Here is a 21,896-nt window from a genome sequence, read left to right as displayed (position 1 = left end):
TCCATCATTTTCACGACAGCCATGTTCCTCAACGATTCAAATATGCATCCAAACCACATGGATACCCTCAGCATGAGCCTCACTTCTCCTGCCGAGATGGGATCGTTCGAGTCGGCATATTTGGAGGACTTCGACAAGTTCATCGACGGCGACAACTGGCTCGAGGCCGATGATGGCACTTGTCTCTCCAGCGCCCATCTTCTCGACTATTATAACCCCAAAACCTGGGAGAACGGTGGACCTCCGGCTGCGGGCTCCACTATTCTGCACGAGATCGATCCGAAGGTGTTCGATGAAGATGGTCTTCCGCGATCGCGTTCGTTTCAGGTCGGCGATCTTGGAGACTATGGTATGCAACAGCGGCGAACCTGCATTGCAACAAGTTTTGGACTGACTTCGACTTTAGGAAATGGATGTGCGTCGGCCAGGAAACCCAGCACATCCCCCAGTCTCTGTCACTCGGGGAATACAGTCCCTTCTTCTCCCAGCATTACTTCTGTGCGCAACGGCAACGACAACGGAAAGGGCAAGAGACGGGCTTCCGAGGAGAATCCTGAGGAGCGCCGCCCCGAGAAGCGCCTGATGACCAACCCTGAAGTCAAGTCCCCGAGTCCTCCGATTCCTTCCACCCCTGTTCTTGCTCCTGTCCTTACGAGCCCGGACCATGATATTGAGCCGTTGAACCTGGGACCTCCCTATTATCCCCTGCCCTACCCTTTGTGCTGGGCCTGGACAGGACCTCCGACAGCCCCACAGATACCCACTCAGATGCCTTCCCAGAATCCTATTCAAATGCCTGTACAGAAGCCTGCAAACGTGCCGCAGGTGACCCTCGAGTTTCTGGAACCCACCGTCCCCAAGGGTTTTGTCGCCAACCCAAACAACCATGGCCGATGGTCGTACGATGCAGCTGGCAACCGGACTTACTTGAACCGTCCGAAGAATAAGCAACCGAAGCAGAAGTGATGAAAGAATCAGATGATGTTTGCTTTTACGCCTGCTCACTCTTTCTGGGTTTTGTACTGGCTCTTTGGATTCATGTTGTTCTTGTATTCAGGCAGCCCTTGTGTATTGTTGTTTGATTTGTTTGGAGTTTGGGATAACGAGGGTCTTCTTTCTTTCGTTCGTTGTATTCAGTTGTTCTTCCCAGGTTGTATTATTAGATGAATGGGATTTTCTTGGCTGCCTGAGTCTATACACTATAGCCCGTACACTGTAGCCCTAACTTAGTAGACACCTGGAATATCTTCCTTCTTGAGGGCCTCAGCATCCCCACATCCAGTATATCTCTTGGAGATAAAACAATCAATCATTTTATTACAATGTCTTTACAATCGGGCCTACCACGTCGAGTTCCTGCATACGTAGTAGTACAAGATCTCTATAGTCGAGTTCCACCTATCTTATCGGCGGAAAGCGGCAGAAGTCCTTCTTCCCCCCCACACACAGCCAACCTCGTCTTCTTCCTCGCACAACTCCAACTTCCGCCCATCGCCCACCATGCCGCAACCATTGAACTCCAAGGATGCGTCCCTGTTTCGGCAGGTGGTCCGCAACTTCGAGATGAAGCAGTACAAGAAAGGTATGTCGCTCCCTCCCGCCGCTCCCCGACCCGGATCACTCACAGACCCGTCCCTTGCAAAACAGGCATAAAGGCGGCCGAGCAGGTTCTGAAGAAGAACCCCAAACATGGCGATACGCAGGCAATGAAGGCCCTGATTATGAGCCATCTGGGTCAGCCGGAGGAGGCCTTTGCTCTAGCCAAGGAGGCCCTGCGCAACGACATGAAGTCGCATATCACCTGGCACGTCTATGGCTTGCTATACCGCGCCGAGAAGAACTACGAGGAGGCCATCAAGGCCTACCGATTTGCCCTGCGCCTCGAGCCCGAGTCTCAGCCCATCCAGCGCGACCTGGCCCTGCTCCAGATGCAGATGCGCGACTACCAGGGATACATCCAGAGCCGCAGCACCATGCTGCAGGCTCGTCCGGGATTCCGCCAGAATTGGACCGCGCTAGCCATTGCGCACCACCTGGCCGGGGATCTGGAGGAGGCCCAGAAGGTTTTGACGACGTATGAGGACACCCTCAAGGAAACGCAGCCGGTCGCCGACATGGAGAACTCCGAGGCGGTCCTGTACAAGAACACAATTATTGCCGAGTCTGGGAACCTCGAGAAGGCTTTGGAACACCTTGAGGAGGTCGGCTACCGGTGTACCGATGTGCTTGCGGTCATGGAGATGAAGGCGGACTACCTCCTGCGGCTAAACCGCAAGGCGGAGGCGGAGGCAGCATACACTGCTCTTCTGGAACGGAATCCGGAGAACTCTATCTATTACAATGGCCTGATCAAGGCCAAGGGGATCTCGGAGGACGACCACAAGGCATTAAAGGCCCTCTACGACGAGTGGGTGGAGAAGTACCCTCGCGGCGACGCCGCTCGGCGCATTCCGCTGGACTTCTTGCAAGGCGAGGAGTTCAAGCAGGCGGCCGATGCATACATGCAGCGCATGCTTAAGAAGGGCGTGCCATCGCTTTTCGCAAACATCAAGCACCTTTACACCAACCCAACTAAACGCGACATGGTGCCGACACTGGTGGAGGGATATGTCTCCGGCAAGGCTCCCCAGTCCAATGGCTCCGCAGAATCGAATGGCGACAACAACGAGTTTATGTCCTCAAGCTATTATTTCCTGGCTCAACACTACAACTACTACCTCAGTCGCGATCTGCCCAAGGCAATGGAGTACGTCGACAAGGCCATTGAACTCTCGCCAAAGGCTGTGGAATATCAAATGACCAAGGCGCGCATCTGGAAGCACTATGGTAATCCAGAGAAGGCAGCAGAGGAAATGGAGAAGGCCAGGCTGTTGGACGACAGGGACCGGTATATCAACTCCAAGGCAGCCAAGTACCAGCTCCGTAACAACGAAAACGACAAGGCACTGGACAACATGAGCAAGTTCACGCGTAACGAGACCGTCGGTGGCCCGCTGGGCGATCTTCACGAAATGCAGTGCGTGTGGTTCCTGACCGAGGACGGAGAGGCCTTCCTGCGACAGAAGAAGCTGGGCCTCGCGCTCAAGCGTTTCCACTCGGTCTACAACATCTTCGAGACATGGCAAGAAGACCAGTTCGACTTCCACAGCTTTTCCCTGCGCAAGGGTATGATCCGGGCCTACGTGGATATGGTGCGCTGGGAAGATCGTCTGCGTGAGCACCCATTTTACGCAAGGATGGCCCTGTCTGCCGTCAAGGCGTATCTGCTCCTGCACGACCAGCCGGATCTTGCTCACGGACCCATCCCGAGCGGATCCAATGGACTTGATGCCAGCGATGAATCAGAACGGAAGAAGGCCCTCAAGAAAGCCAAGAAGGAGCAACAGCGCCTGGAGAAAATTGAGGCTGACAAGCGCGAGGCCCGGAAAGCCGCGTCGGCTACTGCTAAGGGCGCCGACGGCGAGGTGAAGAAAGAGGACCAGGACCCACTCGGCAACACTCTGGTCCAGACCAAGGAGCCCCTGAAGGATGTTCTGAAGTTCCTGAACCCATTGCTGGAGCTCAGCTCCCAGAATATCGAGGCGCAATGTCTTGGCTTCGAGGTCCATTTCCGGAGAAGTAAGTTCTGAACGAGTCTCCCTCCCCTTGACTATTGACATAAACTAACACATCATTTCCAGACAAGCACCTGCTCGCGGTGAAATGCCTCTCAGCCGCGCACGCCATCGACCCTTCCAACCCAACCCTCCACCTCCAGCTTCTGCGCTTCCGCAAGGCCCTAGACAGCCTCTCGGAACCTCTCCCTTCGCAAGTCGCCGAGGTCGTCAACGCCGAGTTCGACAAACTGCTCCCGAAATCCCAGAATCTCGAGCAATGGAACGAATCCTTCCTTTCGTCCAATAAGGGCAGCGCGGCACACGTGCAAGCCGCTCTGGACGGCCGCCAGATTCTTAACCCGGCATCCAAGGCCCAATGCGAGCAAGATCTGCTCTCTACCCTCGATCTGCCGGGCATCTCCATCGACGAAGCTGTTACCGCGCTGGACCTGCTGAATAAGTGGGAGAGCGATAAGACGGCGTATGCACAGAAGGCGAGCAAGAAGTGGCCCGAGTCTTCTGTCTTTCGGCTGGAGTAAACCGGTCTCCGGCTTGTTTGTGGCCTGGCCACATTATTTTCATACGATTACCTGCCACTCGGCAAACCATATATAGCCAGCCATGCATGTTCTGGCGGAGGTTTTCCCGTGCTGGCGTCGGTTAACTAGGTGGCAGAGTGAGTACCGGGGTAGAGGAACGGTGGTGTCAAGCGAGAAAAGAAAGAAAAATTACGTGGGAGAGGAGCGATGGGGAAGATCATATATGGCTATATGGCTTTGTCTCTGTGAAGGTATCTAGTAAGAGAGAACAGACATGAAATGTACCAGTATTTATGGGTTCAGTTGGATCTTGTTGCTGTAGAGAAAGGCACTCAGTAGCTACTACAGTATCAGCGCAGGATCCAATGCAGAGACTCTGTCATATACATTCCAATAATAAGCGCCTCTAATATCATAGAAAATAATATACACAAACGAGCAGAGAGAGGAGGAACATCCGGATATGCCAAAGGGGAACACCAACCTCCCCAACCAAACCGTCCGTCCACGGTCTATATATTGTCACAAAAGGGCCGAATGCTTACTCCACATCCTCTCCATCGATATTACCCAGGATCGGCTTCCGCCTAAGTGTCTCCTCATCCTCCCCATACCCGTACTTAATCCACATGCGCTGCCAGAAGGGCACAGGAGCAGGCCGCTCCTCGCCGAGGATATACTCCTCACCGCTCGCGATGCGCCGCGAGCGAGCCTCGTCATCAACAGAGAGCACGGAGCGCTGCATGCGCGAGGCAATGCGAGGGTCCAGAACGACGTCGTCGAGCCATTCGCGCTCCGACTGTTCGAATGAACTCTCCTTCTGCACGGACTTGTGCCATTCCTGCTCGGCTGCCTCGAGAGTGGTTTGCTGCTCGGCTGTGCGGGGCGCGAGGTCGGTGAATGTGCTGCTGTTATGATTGCTGTCGAAAGAAGATTTTGGATCGATGTTGGCGCTATCGCTCCAGTTGGAGTCTGCGCTGGATGCATCGTCGTGGTAGGGGCGTGCGCTGGCAGCGAGCACGATCCCGGCTACTTCGCGGCCGATGTCCTCGGCGAGGTAACGTTGTGTCAGGTAGCGGTACATCCGCTTGGGGGTGTTGAGGAAGCCGAGGATGTGGGGGAATGGCACGGGGACGGAGCTGTCGAAGGACTGGGGGATGGTTGGCGGGAGGCTGGCGGTTGAGTAGTCGGCGGGGGAGATGTATGCAGCTGTGGGACCGGCGGACTTGGAGGGTTTCTCTTCCTTTTCGGTGTCCGGTTTTTCTTGCTCGGTTGTTGGGAGTTCGCTTTCCGCGCTGGTGCCATCTGCGCCCTCCAACGCATAAGCGTCCGGAGTCGGGACCTCTTCTGGTGCTGTCGGAGGTAGCGGACGATCCAACGGGCCTAACCAGCCCTCATGAAGTCCCCGAACGTATTCCTTCCAGGTATGTCGCCCGATAACCAGATCTCCCTTGGGACCTGGCTCATCCTCGATGCCCATATTCTTCCTCGTCTCAGCAACGACCTGCTCAACGCCAACGTCCTCGACAACGGAACTCGACTCTCCATTCTTGCGCCGCAGCTTCCTGATATTCTCCGCGGTCGAAGCTCGCACGTCGCCCTCCCGTCTTCCCTCGACAACGGTATAGTCCAACGCAGCAGCCACAAGAACGGGCTTGACGTATTCTTTGAAATGGTCCCTCGCGATCCGTAGCCCGTCACCGGGCGGTGCAGCCAGGTACACGGTCAGTTTGCGGCGCATCTGCTCAATGGGCAAGGGCTCCTTGGCGAGGTGGGCCACGAGCTCGCACCATTTCTGCTGCGCGCGGCGCTTCTCCCGGCGGTCGTAGATCAAGGTGCCTGCGAAGGAGCCTGTGATGGTGAAGAAGATCATCCAATTGCGAGAGGGGAGGCGAAAGCGGAAATTGGGCATTCCTGTAGAGATTCATCTCGATTAGCGGTTTTTCTTTTTTGAAGTGATGTTTGGTTCGCAATGTACCCATCATCCTGAAAGCTGGATTGCCCGGCTTTTGGGGTGCTGCTGGCTGGCTGGAGCCAGCTGCAGAACTGGAGGAGGATTCTGCCATCCTGGTGTTTGAGCTGTGGAGTGTACTTTGACCTGAGCAGCTGGAAGGGAAAAAGTTCAGGAAGCCGACGGGAGCAGGTTGATCCGCTGGTCATGTGATATTCAGTCGACAGAAAAGATTCAGAATCATGGATGGATGAATGCACGAGCAGAAGTTGATATTCATATTTTTTTTTTTTTGTATGAGCTGAGAGACAACATCTGTGCAGGTTTAGGTATACGTGATAGTCTGCTATTGTGCGGTTTTCGATGATAGCCTCATAGTATAACTAACTGGTACTTGCTTGCCCGATATGGTCAATACAGGGACTACATAGAATAACAGGGACTGTGCTCTAGCTAAGCAGTCTGTTCCGCAATGTGACTAGCATATCTGTTGATCACCTCCAGTCTCGTGCCCCTCCCCCTGGATTGCCCGGTCTCAGAATGTTGCTTGAGGAGGGGTGAGTTGAAAGACAGATGGGAGGGCTAGAGTGAATGGCAGACGAGATCAATAGGTAGTCTCAATTTATGGAGGACTATACATTAGGGCAATCGACAATAATAGTATCGAGTCTACGGTGGCCAACATATACTTACTCCATTGTTTGCTGTAGTTTGTCTCGGGCGGCAGGGCGGGGAGCAAAAGGAGCGGTGGCTCAGGAGTCAACCATCGCTTCTTTTTCTTCTTCCTCCTATCCTCTCCCCTCCCCTTTTCCCTTCCCTCTCTACTCTGGCTTCCATCATGGATCCTAACAATCCCAACAACCAAAACAACAACCGGCTGAATCTCAACTTTGGGTACGACAACCGCAACAACAACTACGCGGGGCCCAACAGCCGCGCCTATCCCACCACCCCGTCCGCCTTTCCCCAGCCTATCTACCAGACTCAGGGGGCCCAGGACTATGTCGACCCCTCCAACCCTGCCTATGCTCCCGGCTACTTCATGACCAACCCCTACCCTCCCCAGCAGCAACAGCAGTACGCCCAACAGCAGCAGTATGCCCAGCAGCAGCATGCCCAGCAACTGCAATCGCCCCAGCCCGCCTACCAGTCCCGCATGGGCTACCCCAACCCCAATGATGGCACCAATGGCTTGGTTCAGCAATTTTCCAACCAAGACCTTAACGCCAACCGTGGTGGCTTCTTCAACCGGGCGGGTTCGCCTGCCCGCCCTCGCACTGCCGGCTCTCCTGGCCAGACTCAGGGCCAGCAGCCCGCACACCTTGTCCCGCCGGTGCCTCGCAGCCCCCGACCGCCAGCCGAGAATGAGGACTTGCAGCGTTTGCCGGAGCGATACTCGGAGAATGTTCACAAACGGGGCAAAGCTGCAAAGGAACTAGTGACAGTATTCTTTCATGAAAACATTGAGCGGGCCCGTGATCGCAACATGCGGTAAGTATCAGTTCTGTCAAAGTTTGAGTACTGTCTAACAATTTTCGTCTGCTATAGGTCTGTGGATCTTGATAAGACTCTTCGTGAACCCAATGTGCCCGTCGAGAAGAAGTGCCAGGATGCGGATACAATGGCCAAGCGGGAGTCAGACTTCCTGCGGTTCCTGCGGACCAAGGAGACCCCGCAAAATTTCCAAACCATCAAGATCATTGGCAAGGGTGCTTTCGGTGAGGTCAAGCTGGTGCAACGCAAGACCGATGGAAAGATCTATGCCCTCAAGTCTCTCATCAAGACAGAGATGTTTAAGAAGGACCAGCTGGCCCACGTCCGTGCCGAGCGTGATATTCTGGCCGACTCCAAGGACAACCCATGGCTGGTGAAGCTGCATGCCTCGTTCCAGGACTCTGCCTACCTCTATCTGCTGATGGAGTTCTTGCCTGGTGGTGACTTGATGACCATGCTCATTAAGTATGAGATCTTCTCTGAGGACATCACGCGCTTTTACATGGCCGAGGTGGTGATGGCAATAGAAGCTGTCCACAAGCTTGGCTTCCTTCATCGGTTGGTATACCCATTCTGCATTGTCTCGGTTCAAAGCTCATAACTTTCCCAGTGACATTAAACCCGACAACATTCTCCTTGACCGTGGCGGACACGTCAAGCTCACCGACTTTGGTCTCTCGACGGGAGGCAAGAAGACTCACGATAACGCATACTACCAGAACCTGCTTAAGAACTCGACATCAAAGGACCGGAACCGTAACTCCGGCTACTTCAACGATGCCATTAACCTGACCGTGTCGAACCGTGGACAGATCAACACTTGGCGGAAATCACGCCGTGCCATGGCGTACTCAACTGTCGGAACCCCCGACTACATTGCCCCTGAGATCTTCAACGGCCAGGGTTACACCTACCTGTGTGATTGGTGGTCTGTGGGTGCCATCATGTTCGAGTGTCTGGTGGGCTGGCCGCCGTTCTGCGCCGAGGACACCACCGACACCTACCGCAAGATCGTCAACTGGAGAGAATGCCTTTACTTCCCGGAGGAGCTGGTCCTGTCTCGTGAATCGGAGTCATTGATCCGGAGGTAGGACCCCCCACCTTCTAAAATATTGTTAACAAGACTAACTGGATCTAGTTTCTTGTGCGACCCCGAGCACCGTATCGGCAGCGAAGGTGGCCAGCATGGCGGCGCGACGCAGATCAAGAACCACCCCTTCTTCCGGGGTGTCGTGTGGGAGCAGCTGCGGAAAATCCGCGCGCCCTTCGAGCCGCGCCTCAGCTCCAACATCGACGTGTCGTACTTCCCCATCGACGAGATTCCCCAGGAGGACACCAGTGCCATCCACCGCGCCCAGGCGCGCGCCATGCCGGATGCGCAGGAGGCCGAGATGAGTCTGCCGTTCATTGGATACACGTACAAGGCGTTCAATGCGTTCCAGGGGAGTTAAAGGCATGCATCACTTGGAAAGAAAGGGTGGGCAGGGCTCGCCCTCTTTTATCATCATATCTCTCTACGAATTGTCTTCCAGCATTCCAAGCGCGATTTTGTTTTCCGCTGATCATGACCTCCGAAGCGCCATCTTTGGTTTTCCCTTTGGTATCTAACGTCCTGCATCTTTCGCGTGAGACGATCTTTCATTCACTTCATCTCTTGTCATGTCCTAGGAGGGGTTTGACCCTCGTGCATCTCATTTTTGAGTCTGCATCGTTATCGCGGGATCTTTGAGAACAAATAAAAGCATTTAGTGACAGGTTATCCCCGCCATGTAGAGGTCTTGTAGTCCACCAGCAGTACTACAGCACAAAAGATGAGTGTTGTTAACTCTCCTCGATTTGAATAAAAGCCCATCGCTAGGTATTGTATAAACAAGAAGACCACAAGAAAGCGCCGGTTCCCATTTTACCCATGCCGAAAACAAGCAAAGCAAAGATCAAGAACGCATCGGCGCCAGACCAGGCACACCACTAAACCGCTCCTCGCGCTCGGTCTTGAACATAATCTGCACCCAAAACTCCTTACTATCCTCATCGAACCAGGTCCAATACCTCCCCTCGCGCCGGTCGATCTCCCTCGCCTGCAACTTGAACCCGCAGGTCTGATACGGCTCCGCCGCGACAACGAGGTACTGAAAGTTCTTATCCGGATCCTCGATCTTCTGCTCAAACGCCGACATAAACCGCACGCGTGGCTGCACGCCAGGCGTGATCTCTTGATACTGCAGCTGGAAGAGCAGACCCATCTGCCGGGTCAACGGATCCCGAATCTTGGTGATTTTGTACCCTGGCCGCCCGATCTTGATCATCTGCTTCTTGACCTGCACGCCCATCGCGCCCGGGACCGCCGAGGGGTCTTGCCCTTTCCCTTCGCGCTGCTCTCGCGCTGCGCGCCGGGCTAGGTTCGTTTGGTGCTTCCGGCCCTGCGTGTGCGCCAGGTAGGACCCGTCGTTTTGGTGCACTGTTAGACATAGTCGGCACTCGAAGCTTCCGACGTGGTTTTTGAAGAAGTATGGGTCTTTGTCTAGGTCGATTGATTCCAGCGCGAGCTTGCGTAGTCGCTCGCGTCGGTCGGCGTTGGAGGCGGATTGGGAGGCGACGCCGCCGCCGCCGAATTTGGAGCCTGCGCGGTTCTGGAGAGTGGGTTAGTGGTGCTGTAGAGAGAAACTGAGATATTTTGAGACAGGAGAATATGGACCTACCTGGTAATCCATCGTGCTGTTGCTGGCTGAAGAAGAGCAGAGAAGAGAAAGTCGCCGTTGAAGAAGTGGACGGAGTGGCTTATGTAAGGATCCTGCGTCTCAACCATGAATTCGATGCGCGACTCAACTCTATATCGATAAAACAGCTCGTCAACATGTCTGTCGGTCAGCGCAGGTCATTCGATGGCCATCGCTGCACCATCCGCTACGTCGGCACCGTTGAAGGCACCACCGGCGACTGGCTAGGCGTCGAATGGGACGATCCCACCCGGGGCAAGCATGCAGGCGAGCATAAAGGCACCCGTTATTTTACCTGTAAGAGTCGAACCCTCCATTATCTAGGAACCGAACCCCTTTCTTACAAGTATCCCTCCCAGGCAAGAGCCACCACTCCACAGCCGGGTCCTTTGTGCGCCCATCCAGGCCATCAGACCCGCCGCGGGGCTTCGTTGAGGCTCTGCGAGACAAGTATGCGTCCGAGTTCGAGCAGGAACTTGCTCGTCACGCATCAGCAGAGGGTGAGGGTGATGCAGGGCAGAAGAATGCCATTGAGATTAGCGGCAAGGTCGTGGAAGAGGTCGGCTTCGACAAGATCAGGAAACAGCTCGCTGAGCTGGCGGAGCTGCGCATCGTCTTGCTGGATGGCATGTGCGTGGTCGGGGTGCTTCCCTCCTACGAGCCTGATCAGTCACTGGTGGAGCAGGCTTGTCGAGAGATCATGCAGACGTGTCCGAAAATCATCGAGTTGGATCTTAGTCGGAGTTTGCTGAGTCGGTGGCGCGACGTGTGGCAGATTTGCGATTCATTGAACCAGTTGAAGCGGTTGAGGTTGAGGTATGTTCTCCGAGCTTGTTTCTTTATGGGATTCCAAACTGATTTGAAAATACAGTGGAAATCGATTTCAACCGCTGGAAGAAGGCTTCATCTTTGAGGGAATCACTGAGCTGCATCTGGAGGACACGCTCCTGACGTGGGACGAGGTAAGTGGCCAACATGGAATATATCCGATCTTTCTGACCAGGTCATTATAGATTGCGGCGTTGACATCTCGATTCCCTGTTCTCACGTCACTTACGGTATCAGCCAACGAGCTGGTCGAAATAACTCGACCTCTTCCCTCCAGCACCATCACCACCCTGACACTAGAACACAACGACTTCACCTCGCTGTCCACCCTACACCATCTAACCTCTCTCCCCAATCTCCAACACCTCTCCCTCCGGGGAAACAACATCGGCACTATCCAGGAGGCACCTCTACCTCCATCCTTCCACTTCCCACCAACCCTCCGCTCCCTCGACCTCTCCCGCAACAACATCCCAACCTGGACATTCATCAACATCCTCCCAACCATCTTCCCGGGCCTAACAACCCTCCGCCTCTCAGGCAACCCACTCTACGAGCAACCACCCCTCCCACCCTCACTAGCCGAATCTTCTGCAAAACCAATGACCGTCGACGAGGCATTCATGCTAACACTGTCCCGCCTCCCGCCATCCCTGACCACCCTCAACTACAGTCCCATCAAACCCAACGACCGCGCAAACGCGGAGATGTACTACCTCTCGCTCATCGCCAAGGAACTCTCCGCTACCCCCGCAGACGAGGAACAGGCTGTTCTCGCAGCGCATCCTCGCTACTCTGTTCTCTGTGATCAGTATGGCGAACCGCGTGTCCTGCGCGCGACGGTTTCTGATTCTTCCAGTGGAAGGATTGTTCATCCGCGGTCTGTTGCTGCTAGACTTGTTAAGATGGCTTTTTATCTGCCCTCATCTTCTTCTACTGCTGCTCCTACTGCTACTGCTGTGTCTTCGACAGAGAAGACAGGTGATGATAACGTATCCAAGAATGCCCCCTCGGTCCTCCCAGATATCCGCATCAAGGAGATCCCCTCCTCGTTCGATACGTACCAGATCAAAGCGCTCGTCTCCCGACTCTTCGGACTACGGCCGTATAGCTTTCGACTGGTCTGGGAGACGGATGAATGGGATCCTGTGGATGGGGATGGGGATGGTGAGGACGGCGACGCTGGGGACTGGGACGAGAGTAGCGAGGATGGAGGCGAGGCTGAGGAGACGCCTCAGGGCACAGGCCGGTTCGTTAGACGGGAGGTTGAACTCGTGGACTCAACGCGGGATATCGGATTCTTGGTCCAGGGGGGTGTGGGAGTGGGAACGGGGGAGATCAAGATCCGGGTTGAGGTGTGACGGTATATGTGTCTGCCTCACAGCTGCGCACTGATCGCATGTACGAGCGCATAGACGAGCGGTGTACGGGGGCCTGTACATGAATAGTTCGCTGGCACCTGGTTTTCAGGGGCCAGCGATCAGCCTTGGAATCATACTAATCGCACCCAAAGGTTACCTGCGAGTCTCTGTTGCCCGGATCCGTAAGACCACCAACCCAGGTGTCTCGTGTCGCCATTATTACGAATCAAGGAAGGAATCAAGGTATTTGAACTTTTTTGCACTTTGATATTGTCTGTCCAGCTAACTATTGCAAGAAAATAAACCCTGCCAAACTCCCGGAAGACAGGCCAAGGCGGGTATGAGATCCCATCCAGACGAGAAGAAGAAGAAAAGAGAATGTACACAAACAAAGAAAAGCACGGGTAGAAGAAGGGAAAAAAGGCCGGAAACGCCGTTCGTAGTCGCTCACGTGGTCGCTGCGCAGTCCCTGGTAAACCGTCCGGTAGAACATGAAATCGTCGAAACGCAACGCCTGGACCATGATGATGTAGTCTTATTTTGTTTTATGCTGTCCCGCATAGTTAATCTACGCGAGACGCAAGAGACACCTCTGGGATCAAAACCAGATGGTGGGTACATCCGGGCGCCCAACACCCACCCGGTATATTGAGGTATCAAAAAAGAGAAGAAGAACATTTACTCGCGAGCACACCACCAAGAGCGGACGGCCATGCAGCAGACGCGTTTGTAGATCTGGGTGGTGCCTTTTCCTTCGGCTTCATCTTCCAGGAACTTCTGCGCGACGTAAAGCTTCGTGCCGGCTTCTTTTTCGTTGGTGTAACCGACCTTGGGCAAGGTGTTTGGAAAGTCCGCCCAGCGTTGACCCAGGTGGCGCGCGATGGCAATCGAGTAGATGATATCGCGGTTCTCGTACGTGTCCAGCAAGGCTCGGCAGCGGGAGAGTGTGTCATCGATCTCCTTGGCCGAGCTGGCTTCGTTGTCGTGCAGCGTCAGGAACTCGCCAATCTCGTCCCAGAAATCCAGCTGGCGGTGCATGAACTGGTCTGGCGGGCTGGGCGGCCTGGCCGCAACCCTGAACATGTCCCGGGACAAGGGATTGGGATCCAGGTGGTTCCATGTCAGGAGAGCTTCGATCACGTTGAGGCGCGCACATGCCACCAGCAGATTCCAGTCCGTGCCGAATTGCCCGTTCACTGCGTCTGGTATTTGGCGGCACAGACTCATGCTCCGCCAGATGACCGAGGCCTCAAAGCTCTCCAGGCGAGCGATGGTTTCGTGTTCGTTGAGGTCCCACCCATTAAATGCATCAATCAACGCCGAATAGTCCGCCATGAGTTGCTGGTCTGCCATCAGAGTCGAGAGCGCTTTCTCGGAGTACCACTTCACTTCGAGAAACTTGTCGATCGCTGGGGCGTATGTGGCCAAGAAGACGGCCTGAATCTCCTCCAAACGACCGGGTGGAAGGGTGCCAATGGGGTGGGGAGCAGGAGGCGCAATGCCTCGGAGAGCGATCAGGTCGGTCATGAGAAGGTTTTTGGCTAGTACGATTCCATAGGTTAGTTGGCGGTTCGAAGAGTTTGTCGTTCTGCGCACGAAAATCTTTTTGTTCAGCACTCACATTTGTAAACAGGCTCCACGCCCTGAGACCGTGGGTTGTTTGAATTTTGCATGTCTGCGGTGTTGGTTGGATGGTTTGCGCCCAGTGAAGGGTCGATGGTGGTCCCAGGGTCGTACGGGTCGGCCGAGGTGCTCGGCGACTGGGACTGGAGGGCGGGTGTGTATGGCTGCGAGGTCGCAGGCACGTACCCTGGAGGCGCAGAGGGATAGGAGGGTGTGGAGGACGAGGGAGGGCCTTGGGGGTTGACGACCAGCGACGGCGGGGGATTAGGCGCAGCAGGCTGGATGGCCGACGGGGTGGATGCCTGAGGGCGAAACACGGGGTCGTAGCCTAAGCATTCACGTTTGCTCTTGACACAATTTCTGCAGACAGGGTGACCTTCGTCGCACTGGTCGGCATTAGCATTGTTTTTCGCAAGTGGGTGGATGCGGGAGATAAACGATTGGCGGGGTTCCCAGCACAAGCGAGGATCCGCCGCAAGCACCAATAGTTAATAATAAGTCAACCACATACCTTAATTCGGCGTTTTCGACACGTTAAACACCCAGTCTTGGTCCGTCGTTTGACTTCTTTCTTGTGTCGGCTGCTCATCTTGCTCGGGTCATCGGGCAGTTGGTACCGCATCTGCGAATCGGCATCCGACGGGTACCCAGCCATGTACTGGCCCATGGAGGCCATCGGGGCCATGCTTGAGGGCGCATTGCCCTGGTTTGCGTTGGCGGGAGTGAAGCCCCCGGGGTTGTGGTACATATCCGGGCTCTGTTGGTGGTAAGGTTGTTGCTGGAATTGATGCTGCTGCGATGCTTGCTGCCCCCCATTTTGCGGTGTCGTAGGGCTCTGCGAATACTGATATGCGCCATTGGATGGTTGCTGATACGAGCCTGGACCATTGGAGTGCCCGGACTGGTCGTTCCCGGGGTTCGCATGCTGGTTGGCCTGTCCGTCATGGTGAAATCCATCCATCGTCGGAATATCTGTTCCAATGGCCGGCAGAGAGGAGTCCAGGCTCGGCAAATTTGTGTCAATGGCCGGAAGGGACAGGTCTTCTGCTGCCGTTGAGCCCACTGACGGGAGCGAAGTATCAAACGCGGGCAGACTCGACTCGGCCGTCGCCCCGGACGGGCCACCAGCGGGTATGGCCCCATCTGTCACCGGCGTAGACTCGCTAGTCTGTTGCACTGAGTTGTCTCCATCTGTCGCCTGCTGATTTGTGACCGGCTGCTCGGTCACCGTGGGGGACTGCTGGGTTTCCGCTGGGAGCTCATTCTCCCTCGAGGTCTCTTCCGCAGACTGTACTGGAGGCTGGCTAGTCTCCGCAGCGGGCGCATTGGCCGTCTCCGATGAGGGAGTCGATTTGCCGGGAGGGGCGCTTGAGTCTGTCAGGTCCACCATTTCTGATCTCACAGCCTCCTCCCAAGTGGTGTAGGACGTTCAAGTGAGGGTTCCCGATCAGGGTCAATGGAAGTGCGCCGGTCGGGTTTCAGGATCAAAGGAGATGTGGTTTATCGCTGGACAGAGACAGCATGCCAGATCGATCGGGGTGGAACTGATAAATCATTTATTCCCTAGGTCTGTCAAACTTTTAGATGCGTTAGCGTTAGGTTATATGAAAGACACATTCCAAACAGTGCGTAACAAGTGACTTTGGAGAATGGGAAGGGATTGTAAGCCGTGCAGTGTAGGGGCTCAGATGATGCGATGCCTCAGTGTCTCGCAACAGTGGTGTATTGCAGGGTCAAGAGATCGAGGAAGCGGCTACGATCATGCCTGAGATCGTCTTGAGTGCAACATCCAGATCCACTTAGGGCATTTTCATGATTGAATCCCACCGTGTGCTGGGGTTGTGAAGGTTGCTGTCGCAAATTGTTCCTTTCTGTCAGGGTAACCGCAACAGCAACCACCCGTGCTCACAACCCCCCGCAAGACCAGAAACGCAATCGCACCAGAGGGAGGGAGTCATTCACGCGTCGAGAGTATTGGATCACACTAACACGGGTGGGCAGGGAGCGGGGAGAAGAATGTCGGGGGCGGCGCGGGCAGACCGAACGGCGCGCGATCGAGGTGGGTTCACGTCGGTGATAGAGGGGAATCGCATGGGGATTTAGAGGTAAAGAGACTTACTCGGAGCGAGAGGAACAATCTGAGAGGGAGGGTGGAGGGCAGATGGTGTGGTGGTGAAATGTGGAGGGCGGAAGAGGTGAAGATGCGAAGTTGAAGAGATGCGGCTGTTCTTTCTGTTCCCGTCGAGTCTCCGCTTTGGAAAAAAATTGTAGTACGGCGAGTATGAGAGTGGCCACCAGGACTATCCAGCCACCACGGAATAAATTGGAGGTGGATATCTGTAGGTATTGACTGGGATTGATTCAGGATACTATAGTTATACTATATACGATCCTAGAGCGGATCTAGAGACGATGCATGATTTTCTAGATCTACAGAGTGGTTAACTAGCGATTGCCTTGTTAAGACATCCTCAATGCACCCATTCAGGGGTTCCAAGATAGATAGATACCAGACGGCGGGTCTCATCCGAGGAACGTATCCTAGTGTGACGGGTGGTGTAGCAATGCAAGTGAGCATTGCGGCCAGTGTTCGGCGGACCATTCTCTTTCTGGTCGGGATCAAACAAGTCTGTTAGGTCTATAGACAGTAGACGGCGCAATAATGTTGCAGAAACGTCCAGCAGTCCACCTATCTCCTCATGACCTTGGGTTTGCGCTTCTTGAACACCGGCGCAGTCTCTTCTCCCTTCACCTCCTCCTCTTCGGTCTTCTGCTCCACGATCTCCGATCCACCCGGTGTCTTAGCCTGGACCAGGACCTGCGCATCCGCGTGCGCTTCTCCATCACCTTTCTTATCTGGACCAGCAGCATCATTTGCCGGTTTCTCTGTCTCCGCCGTAGTCTTCGTCTTCTTGATATCCTTCGTCGAAGCAAGAAGAGCATCCAAGTCTTCTTCCCTTTCCTCCTGGGCACCGGGGTACACTCTCATCCGCGAGCCCCAGCCCTTGCTCACAAACGGTTCTGGTGCATGCTCGTCCTCTTCCTCTTCCTCCTGCCCCTCCAGCTTGCGCTTACGCACGCCGACCGACAACTTGGCCGACTCGTCATCGATCTTGGTCTCGGACATGGTCTGCCAGTCGCCCGCCACGGCCATATCAGCCCTGTATTCCTGCGGAACGGCAATCCCCATATCAGCCAGCTGCGCCATCTGTTTCTTCCTCTCTTCTATGCTGACGGGTCGATCGGGCTGTTTCCGCGCTGTTGGGGGTGTTGGAACTGCGCTCCGCGACGGCGCACCAGCCTTGGAGTCACCGCCACTCCCGGCAACGGACTGGCGCAGTCGCTCGACCTCGCTTTTCGCGCGCTGCGACTCGCGCGTCTTGATTTCATTGTCCTTGTGAATTTCGCGGAGGAAGCGCTTGAGGGCGGATTGGTGCTTGCCGCTTGCTTCGTGCTGCGTCTTTTCGAAGGGCGTGTCGCGGATGAAGATCTTGCACTGCTTGCACCAGTGCCGGGGCTAGGCTGCTGTCAGGAAGGGATTCAGGCCAAAGGGGAGGTTAATGAGTGACTTACTGCGGACTTCCAGTATTCGGCCATGTTGTAAGGCAGGGAGTGTCGCGGTGTAGGTTGAGGTTGAAGACGATAAGATTAATCTGTCGTAGCGGGTCTGATTATGTACGACGAACTCTATACCTCCCATGTTTACATCTAACCATTTGATCTAGCCTATATACATTATTATTATTTCCCTACAGGTCCGCCTGCTCAGGCACAGGACTCTTCATCTTCCCTGTCTCCAGCGCTTGACGGATATTCTCAATCGCCCACTCCTCCATCGCCGTCATGGTCTCTTTCGTCCAGGTGCCCATATGCGGCACCAGCATGACATTCGGGTTGCTCATCAGACCCGGATGAACATTGGGCTCGTCCTCGAAGACATCCAGCCCAGCCGAGAACACCTTGCCGCTATCCAAGGCATCGACCAGCGCCGCTTCATCTATGACTGCCCCGCGCGCGGTGTTCACGACCACCACGCCATCTTTCATTTTGGCGAATTCGGGCTTGCTGATGATGTGGCGGGTGTGTTTCTGCTTCGTTCAGTATATCTAATGGAAAGAAGGGAAAAGGGAATACTCACGTTCAACGGCAGATTCAAACTAATCACATCACTACCCTCCAACAACTCCTCGAAAGAAACATACTTTGCCCCAGCAGCGAGCTCCTCGCTCAGCTTGCGACGGTTATGATAAACAACCGTCATCCCAAATGCCTCGGCCTTCTTTTTCAAGTTGCGACCAATTCCGCCCATCCCCAGGATACCCAGCACCTTGCCCTGCGGGTCATGGCCGAGCGGCGGCGCAGGCTGGCCGCGCCATTTGCCCTCGCGCAGGGCCTGCATGCCCGTGTTGAAATTGCGCAGTGCGCCGATGATGAGGAACATGTTTACGTCCGCGGTGGCGTCGTCGACTGCTGTGGGCACGTTGGAGACTCGGATGGGAGGGCTGCGCGCGCTGCAGGCATGTACGTCGACTTGGTCGTATCCAGCCCCTTATATTCATAAAGGTTCGTTTAGTTGGGATACTAAATGTTGAATGTTAAATTGGGAATGACTGGGACCTACCGCAGTGGGCGAGGTACTTCAGTGAACTCGGTAGTGCATTCACCAGTTCCTCATCGACTAGCCCAGTGATACTGATGGAGAAGAAGGTCCGGTAGGCAGCGACCACGCCGTCGAGTTTGCCGGAGCGGCATTCCTCTAGGAACTCGATGCGGTTGGTTGCTGTTGGGCGCACAAGCTCGCCGAGGTCGCTCAGTGCATTCCAGGAGGGAAGAGCGCTTTATGTTTGTCGAGATTAGCATTGAGTCATGCAGAGGATTCTCGTTGGATCAACGCACTGGTCGATATCGCCCAGGAGCAGAATCTTGGGCCTAGTAGTGCCATTGGAAGCCATGCTTGCTTAGAAATATCTAGATCAATCAGTTAATTTGAACCTGCGTGGCAATGCTGGTATATATATATCTCGCGTGCGCAAGATCCACATGTCGCCGGAAGGGCGTCGGAGACGCACCGATAAGAAAGGTGGGGAGGGGAGATCTGGCGGCGAAGTCCGACGCAACGAGGTATGCAGGGAGAGATTGGAAAGAAAGCGAGTAATTTTATAGCAGCCTTAGCGAGAAGAGAGAAAAGGTCAAAGAAGAGAACAGAAGGAGAGAAAGAGAAGATGGTCGAGACCGGCGGACGAATGCCCCCACGCGAGATCGGGCAGCTCCCCGCATTAATAATTCGGAGTAGATGCGAGAGACAAGAGATAGTATACAGTAAGAGAACACTGGGGCTTGTGAATTGGCTAGCTGTAGTTGAACTATTTGCGGTTTAGGAAAAACGTGAGTGTCAGTGTGGACAGATGCACTGGGGATGGCTTCATGTTGGAGCCGGTATAGTCTCGCCGGAAAAGAAGGACAGAGCCGGAAAACATCAATTGAGCCCGGAGAAGGATAGCGCTTGACTACAAGTATTGAGAACGCAGTATACAGGAATTTCCCACTTCGATTTAGTTCATACAAGCCCAGTCTAGGGCTATTATCTACCATCCTACCCCTCGACGAGCACACGAGTCCAGTCAAACTTCCTCCATCGCTTCCTGAACCCATCCAACCGTCGATCAGCACCCCTCTGCCAGCGTCCCTGCCGCTTGATCACATCCGGCGCAACATCCAGCATACCCCCGATGATCTCTCGTGCGAACAGATCCCCCCGGGGCCAGCGGTGTTCGTCCTCGACCACGTGGCCCAGCCCGCCATCAAGCTCGAACCAGACGTGAAAGTAGGGCATCTCCTTGACCAGCGTGCGGCGGAATGCCGACCGCCCGAGCCCTTGCTTTGCCTTGGCGAGGGTATCGATGAGTTTGCGGTGTTGCGACCATTCCGAGTCGGAGCTGAGAATGGCTTCCTTGAAGAAGGCCGGTGAGGTCTCGCCCAGGCTGTATGGTAACGGCACCACCTCCATAGACGCGTGTCGTTTGCGCTGGGGCTGCGCTGCGTTCTCGTAGAAGATCACGTCCCGGCCTTGATCGTGGTACATGCGGGTCAGGCTCTTCATGAAGTTTCGAATCTCCTCCCATTCGTCGTCGTCGCATTCCATCAGGTTCCGTCGGTGTTGGATGGGTACGATGGTAGCGCCGCCTTCGCTGATCTCGGGCTCGGTGGGGAGTGTCAGGAAGACTCGGGTTGCGAGCGATACTACCGGTGCGATTGGCGGCGTGTTGGTGTCTTCGTGATGGCACAGGGGGCAGTTATCCAAGATTTGATTCATCTTGCGGAAATCATTGATGGTCGAGTTCTTGATGTCGATTTCAGACCGATGCACCCGTCGAGCCAGCTTGGAAGCATTGTCGTCCATATACTCTAGCTCATTCTAAGGGAGTGTTAGAACCAAAACGGAACCATCAGATCAAGAAAAACTCACCTCGAACTTGGAATCGCGCGAGATCCGCTCGGCTAGCCGCTGTCCTTCGCCGCCCATCTGGCCGCGGTTCCTACGTTCCTCGCGGACCATGTCTTCAATGCTCATGTCCTCGTTTTCTTGCACCTGGCCGCGCTCGATTCCCCTTTTCGTTTCGACGGGCTTGACTTCATTCCTGGAGCCAGCCAGCATCCGGTTCTCCATCACACCGAGAACCACGACGTCAGACTCCTTACGATTGGCCATGGCCGCGGCGGCCGCATTATACTGGTCTTCCAGCTCTGCAGCATCGGAGGCTTTCCTGAGCTTCGCTTTCATCATTTGAGCTTTCAGGCGGTTCAATGCCGTGAGATCGAGATGCTGGGTTGTTCGCAAGGGTTGCTCCGCGTCCATCCTCTTACCCTGGCCCTCGGCCTGAAGCTCCTGTTCAGGGTCATGAACATGTTCCAGTGGTCCTCTCCGCACATCGTTCTGAAGTTTCCTCTCCTGGAACAGCTCGCCACTGGGCTTCTCCTTGCCCACGTAGGATTGACCGTACATCTTGCGACGATCCAGCTCGGTTTCCTCTTCTCGGGCATCATCAAATGAACGGAGGTCTCCAAATCGTTCCTCGGCGATCTCCTCTACCGATTTGCCGCTAGCTTCGGCTTCTCTGTAGACGCCTTTGAGCTTCGTCATCCGCCATTGCGACCCGGAGTCTCCAAATGTGTAATCCACGTCATGCTGCGCAGGCTCCTCTTCGACATCCTCCAGGGCTTTGCCCTCATTAAGGTCTCGCAGATGTTTGTTGAGCTCGCGGTCGTGGATTTTGAGCTCGTAATCCGCCTGGAGCATTTTGGGTTTGTTCGACTCCTCCTCGAGGCGCGTCGTGTCAGGTCGGTGCACATAGTCGACCTCTAGGGCAGAGGGTGCTTCCATCCAGGCATCCCGCTTCGGCCGACTGAGCTCCTCCTGGACCACCGGATTAGGGGCATCACTCTTGCCGTCGTCTTTGCTGGATCGGTGTCGGCGTTTATGCGCATGGTCATGCTCCTCTGCCTCGGAGTGACGCGATCGCTTATGCCGATGTCCACTGTCGTCTTTGTGCCGGGATTCGCGCTCGCTCTCCCGGTCTCTGTGTCGGGACTCGTGGTGGTTGCTGGAGCGGTGATGACGGTGGTGTCGTGAGCGGTCTCTGCTGCGGTCGCGGTCTCGATGGTGTCGTTCCCGGTCGCTTTTCTCGTGTTGCCTTTCCTTATCCTCCGCCAGGGATTTCTCAAAGTCTTCGAGGGTCATGGTGGGCGAGGTGTGGTGAAGAAGAGAACGTGAGGCGGGAGTGACGTTT

At 55.0% G+C, this 21,896-nt stretch overlaps 10 protein-coding genes across 10 annotated transcripts; 4 read left to right on the top strand and 6 right to left on the bottom strand.

Moving 5' to 3' along the window:
• Positions 1 to 21: 21 nt before the first annotated feature.
• On the top strand, positions 22 to 966 carry N7474_006755 (uncharacterized protein; the record flags this gene model as incomplete). Its single annotated transcript, XM_057198165.1, has 2 exons — positions 22 to 349; positions 473 to 966. 2 exons carry the CDS (start codon positions 22 to 24, stop codon positions 964 to 966), a joined length of 822 nt encoding a protein of 273 aa, XP_057051605.1.
• Positions 967 to 1,500: 534 nt separating this feature from the next.
• Positions 1,501 to 4,135, top strand: N7474_006754 (peptide alpha-N-acetyltransferase complex A subunit NAT1; the record flags this gene model as incomplete). The annotated part of the gene is made up of 3 exons (XM_057198164.1): positions 1,501 to 1,582; positions 1,648 to 3,618; positions 3,681 to 4,135. 3 exons carry the CDS (start codon positions 1,501 to 1,503, stop codon positions 4,133 to 4,135), a joined length of 2,508 nt encoding a protein of 835 aa, XP_057051604.1.
• A 541-nt stretch (positions 4,136 to 4,676) lies between these two features.
• Positions 4,677 to 6,201, bottom strand: N7474_006753 (Tim22-complex subunit TIM54; the record flags this gene model as incomplete). The annotated part of the gene is made up of 2 exons (XM_057198163.1): positions 4,677 to 6,049; positions 6,114 to 6,201. The coding sequence occupies 2 exons, from the start codon at positions 6,199 to 6,201 to the stop codon at positions 4,677 to 4,679; spliced, it is 1,461 nt and encodes a 486-aa protein (XP_057051603.1).
• Positions 6,202 to 6,924: 723 nt separating this feature from the next.
• On the top strand, positions 6,925 to 9,031 carry N7474_006752 (serine/threonine protein kinase CBK1; the record flags this gene model as incomplete). The annotated part of the gene is made up of 4 exons (XM_057198162.1): positions 6,925 to 7,577; positions 7,635 to 8,138; positions 8,191 to 8,667; positions 8,719 to 9,031. The coding sequence occupies 4 exons, from the start codon at positions 6,925 to 6,927 to the stop codon at positions 9,029 to 9,031; spliced, it is 1,947 nt and encodes a 648-aa protein (XP_057051602.1).
• A 483-nt stretch (positions 9,032 to 9,514) lies between these two features.
• On the bottom strand, positions 9,515 to 10,291 carry N7474_006751 (spliceosome assembly protein PRP11; the record flags this gene model as incomplete). Its single annotated transcript, XM_057198161.1, has 2 exons — positions 9,515 to 10,210; positions 10,280 to 10,291. The coding sequence occupies 2 exons, from the start codon at positions 10,289 to 10,291 to the stop codon at positions 9,515 to 9,517; spliced, it is 708 nt and encodes a 235-aa protein (XP_057051601.1).
• Positions 10,292 to 10,434: 143 nt separating this feature from the next.
• N7474_006750 (uncharacterized protein) lies at positions 10,435 to 13,138 on the top strand (the record flags this gene model as incomplete). The annotated part of the gene is made up of 5 exons (XM_057198160.1): positions 10,435 to 10,582; positions 10,645 to 11,113; positions 11,169 to 11,259; positions 11,311 to 12,439; positions 13,020 to 13,138. The coding sequence occupies 5 exons, from the start codon at positions 10,435 to 10,437 to the stop codon at positions 13,136 to 13,138; spliced, it is 1,956 nt and encodes a 651-aa protein (XP_057051600.1).
• A 26-nt stretch (positions 13,139 to 13,164) lies between these two features.
• On the bottom strand, positions 13,165 to 15,499 carry N7474_006749 (putative C6 finger domain protein; the record flags this gene model as incomplete). The annotated part of the gene is made up of 3 exons (XM_057198159.1): positions 13,165 to 14,027; positions 14,108 to 14,495; positions 14,621 to 15,499. The coding sequence occupies 3 exons, from the start codon at positions 15,497 to 15,499 to the stop codon at positions 13,165 to 13,167; spliced, it is 2,130 nt and encodes a 709-aa protein (XP_057051599.1).
• A 1,299-nt stretch (positions 15,500 to 16,798) lies between these two features.
• Positions 16,799 to 17,706, bottom strand: N7474_006748 (putative formin binding protein; the record flags this gene model as incomplete). The annotated part of the gene is made up of 2 exons (XM_057198158.1): positions 16,799 to 17,626; positions 17,683 to 17,706. 2 exons carry the CDS (start codon positions 17,704 to 17,706, stop codon positions 16,799 to 16,801), a joined length of 852 nt encoding a protein of 283 aa, XP_057051598.1.
• A 152-nt stretch (positions 17,707 to 17,858) lies between these two features.
• N7474_006747 (D-mandelate dehydrogenase-like dehydrogenase) lies at positions 17,859 to 19,061 on the bottom strand (the record flags this gene model as incomplete). Its single annotated transcript, XM_057198157.1, has 4 exons — positions 17,859 to 18,197; positions 18,248 to 18,657; positions 18,731 to 18,945; positions 19,006 to 19,061. 4 exons carry the CDS (start codon positions 19,059 to 19,061, stop codon positions 17,859 to 17,861), a joined length of 1,020 nt encoding a protein of 339 aa, XP_057051597.1.
• A 641-nt stretch (positions 19,062 to 19,702) lies between these two features.
• Positions 19,703 to 21,847, bottom strand: N7474_006746 (putative cell cycle control protein (Cwf19); the record flags this gene model as incomplete). The annotated part of the gene is made up of 2 exons (XM_057198156.1): positions 19,703 to 20,524; positions 20,576 to 21,847. 2 exons carry the CDS (start codon positions 21,845 to 21,847, stop codon positions 19,703 to 19,705), a joined length of 2,094 nt encoding a protein of 697 aa, XP_057051596.1.
• Between the last annotated feature and the right edge of the window lie 49 nt (positions 21,848 to 21,896).

Source organism: Penicillium riverlandense (assembly GCF_028828495.1).
Source record: "Penicillium riverlandense strain IBT 135883 chromosome Unknown utg000006l_segment0_segment0, whole genome shotgun sequence".
Classification (NCBI taxonomy): Eukaryota; Fungi; Ascomycota; class Eurotiomycetes; order Eurotiales; family Aspergillaceae; genus Penicillium; species Penicillium riverlandense.
Note: the sequence above shows the minus strand (reverse complement) of the source record. Positions and strands in the feature narration are given on the sequence as shown.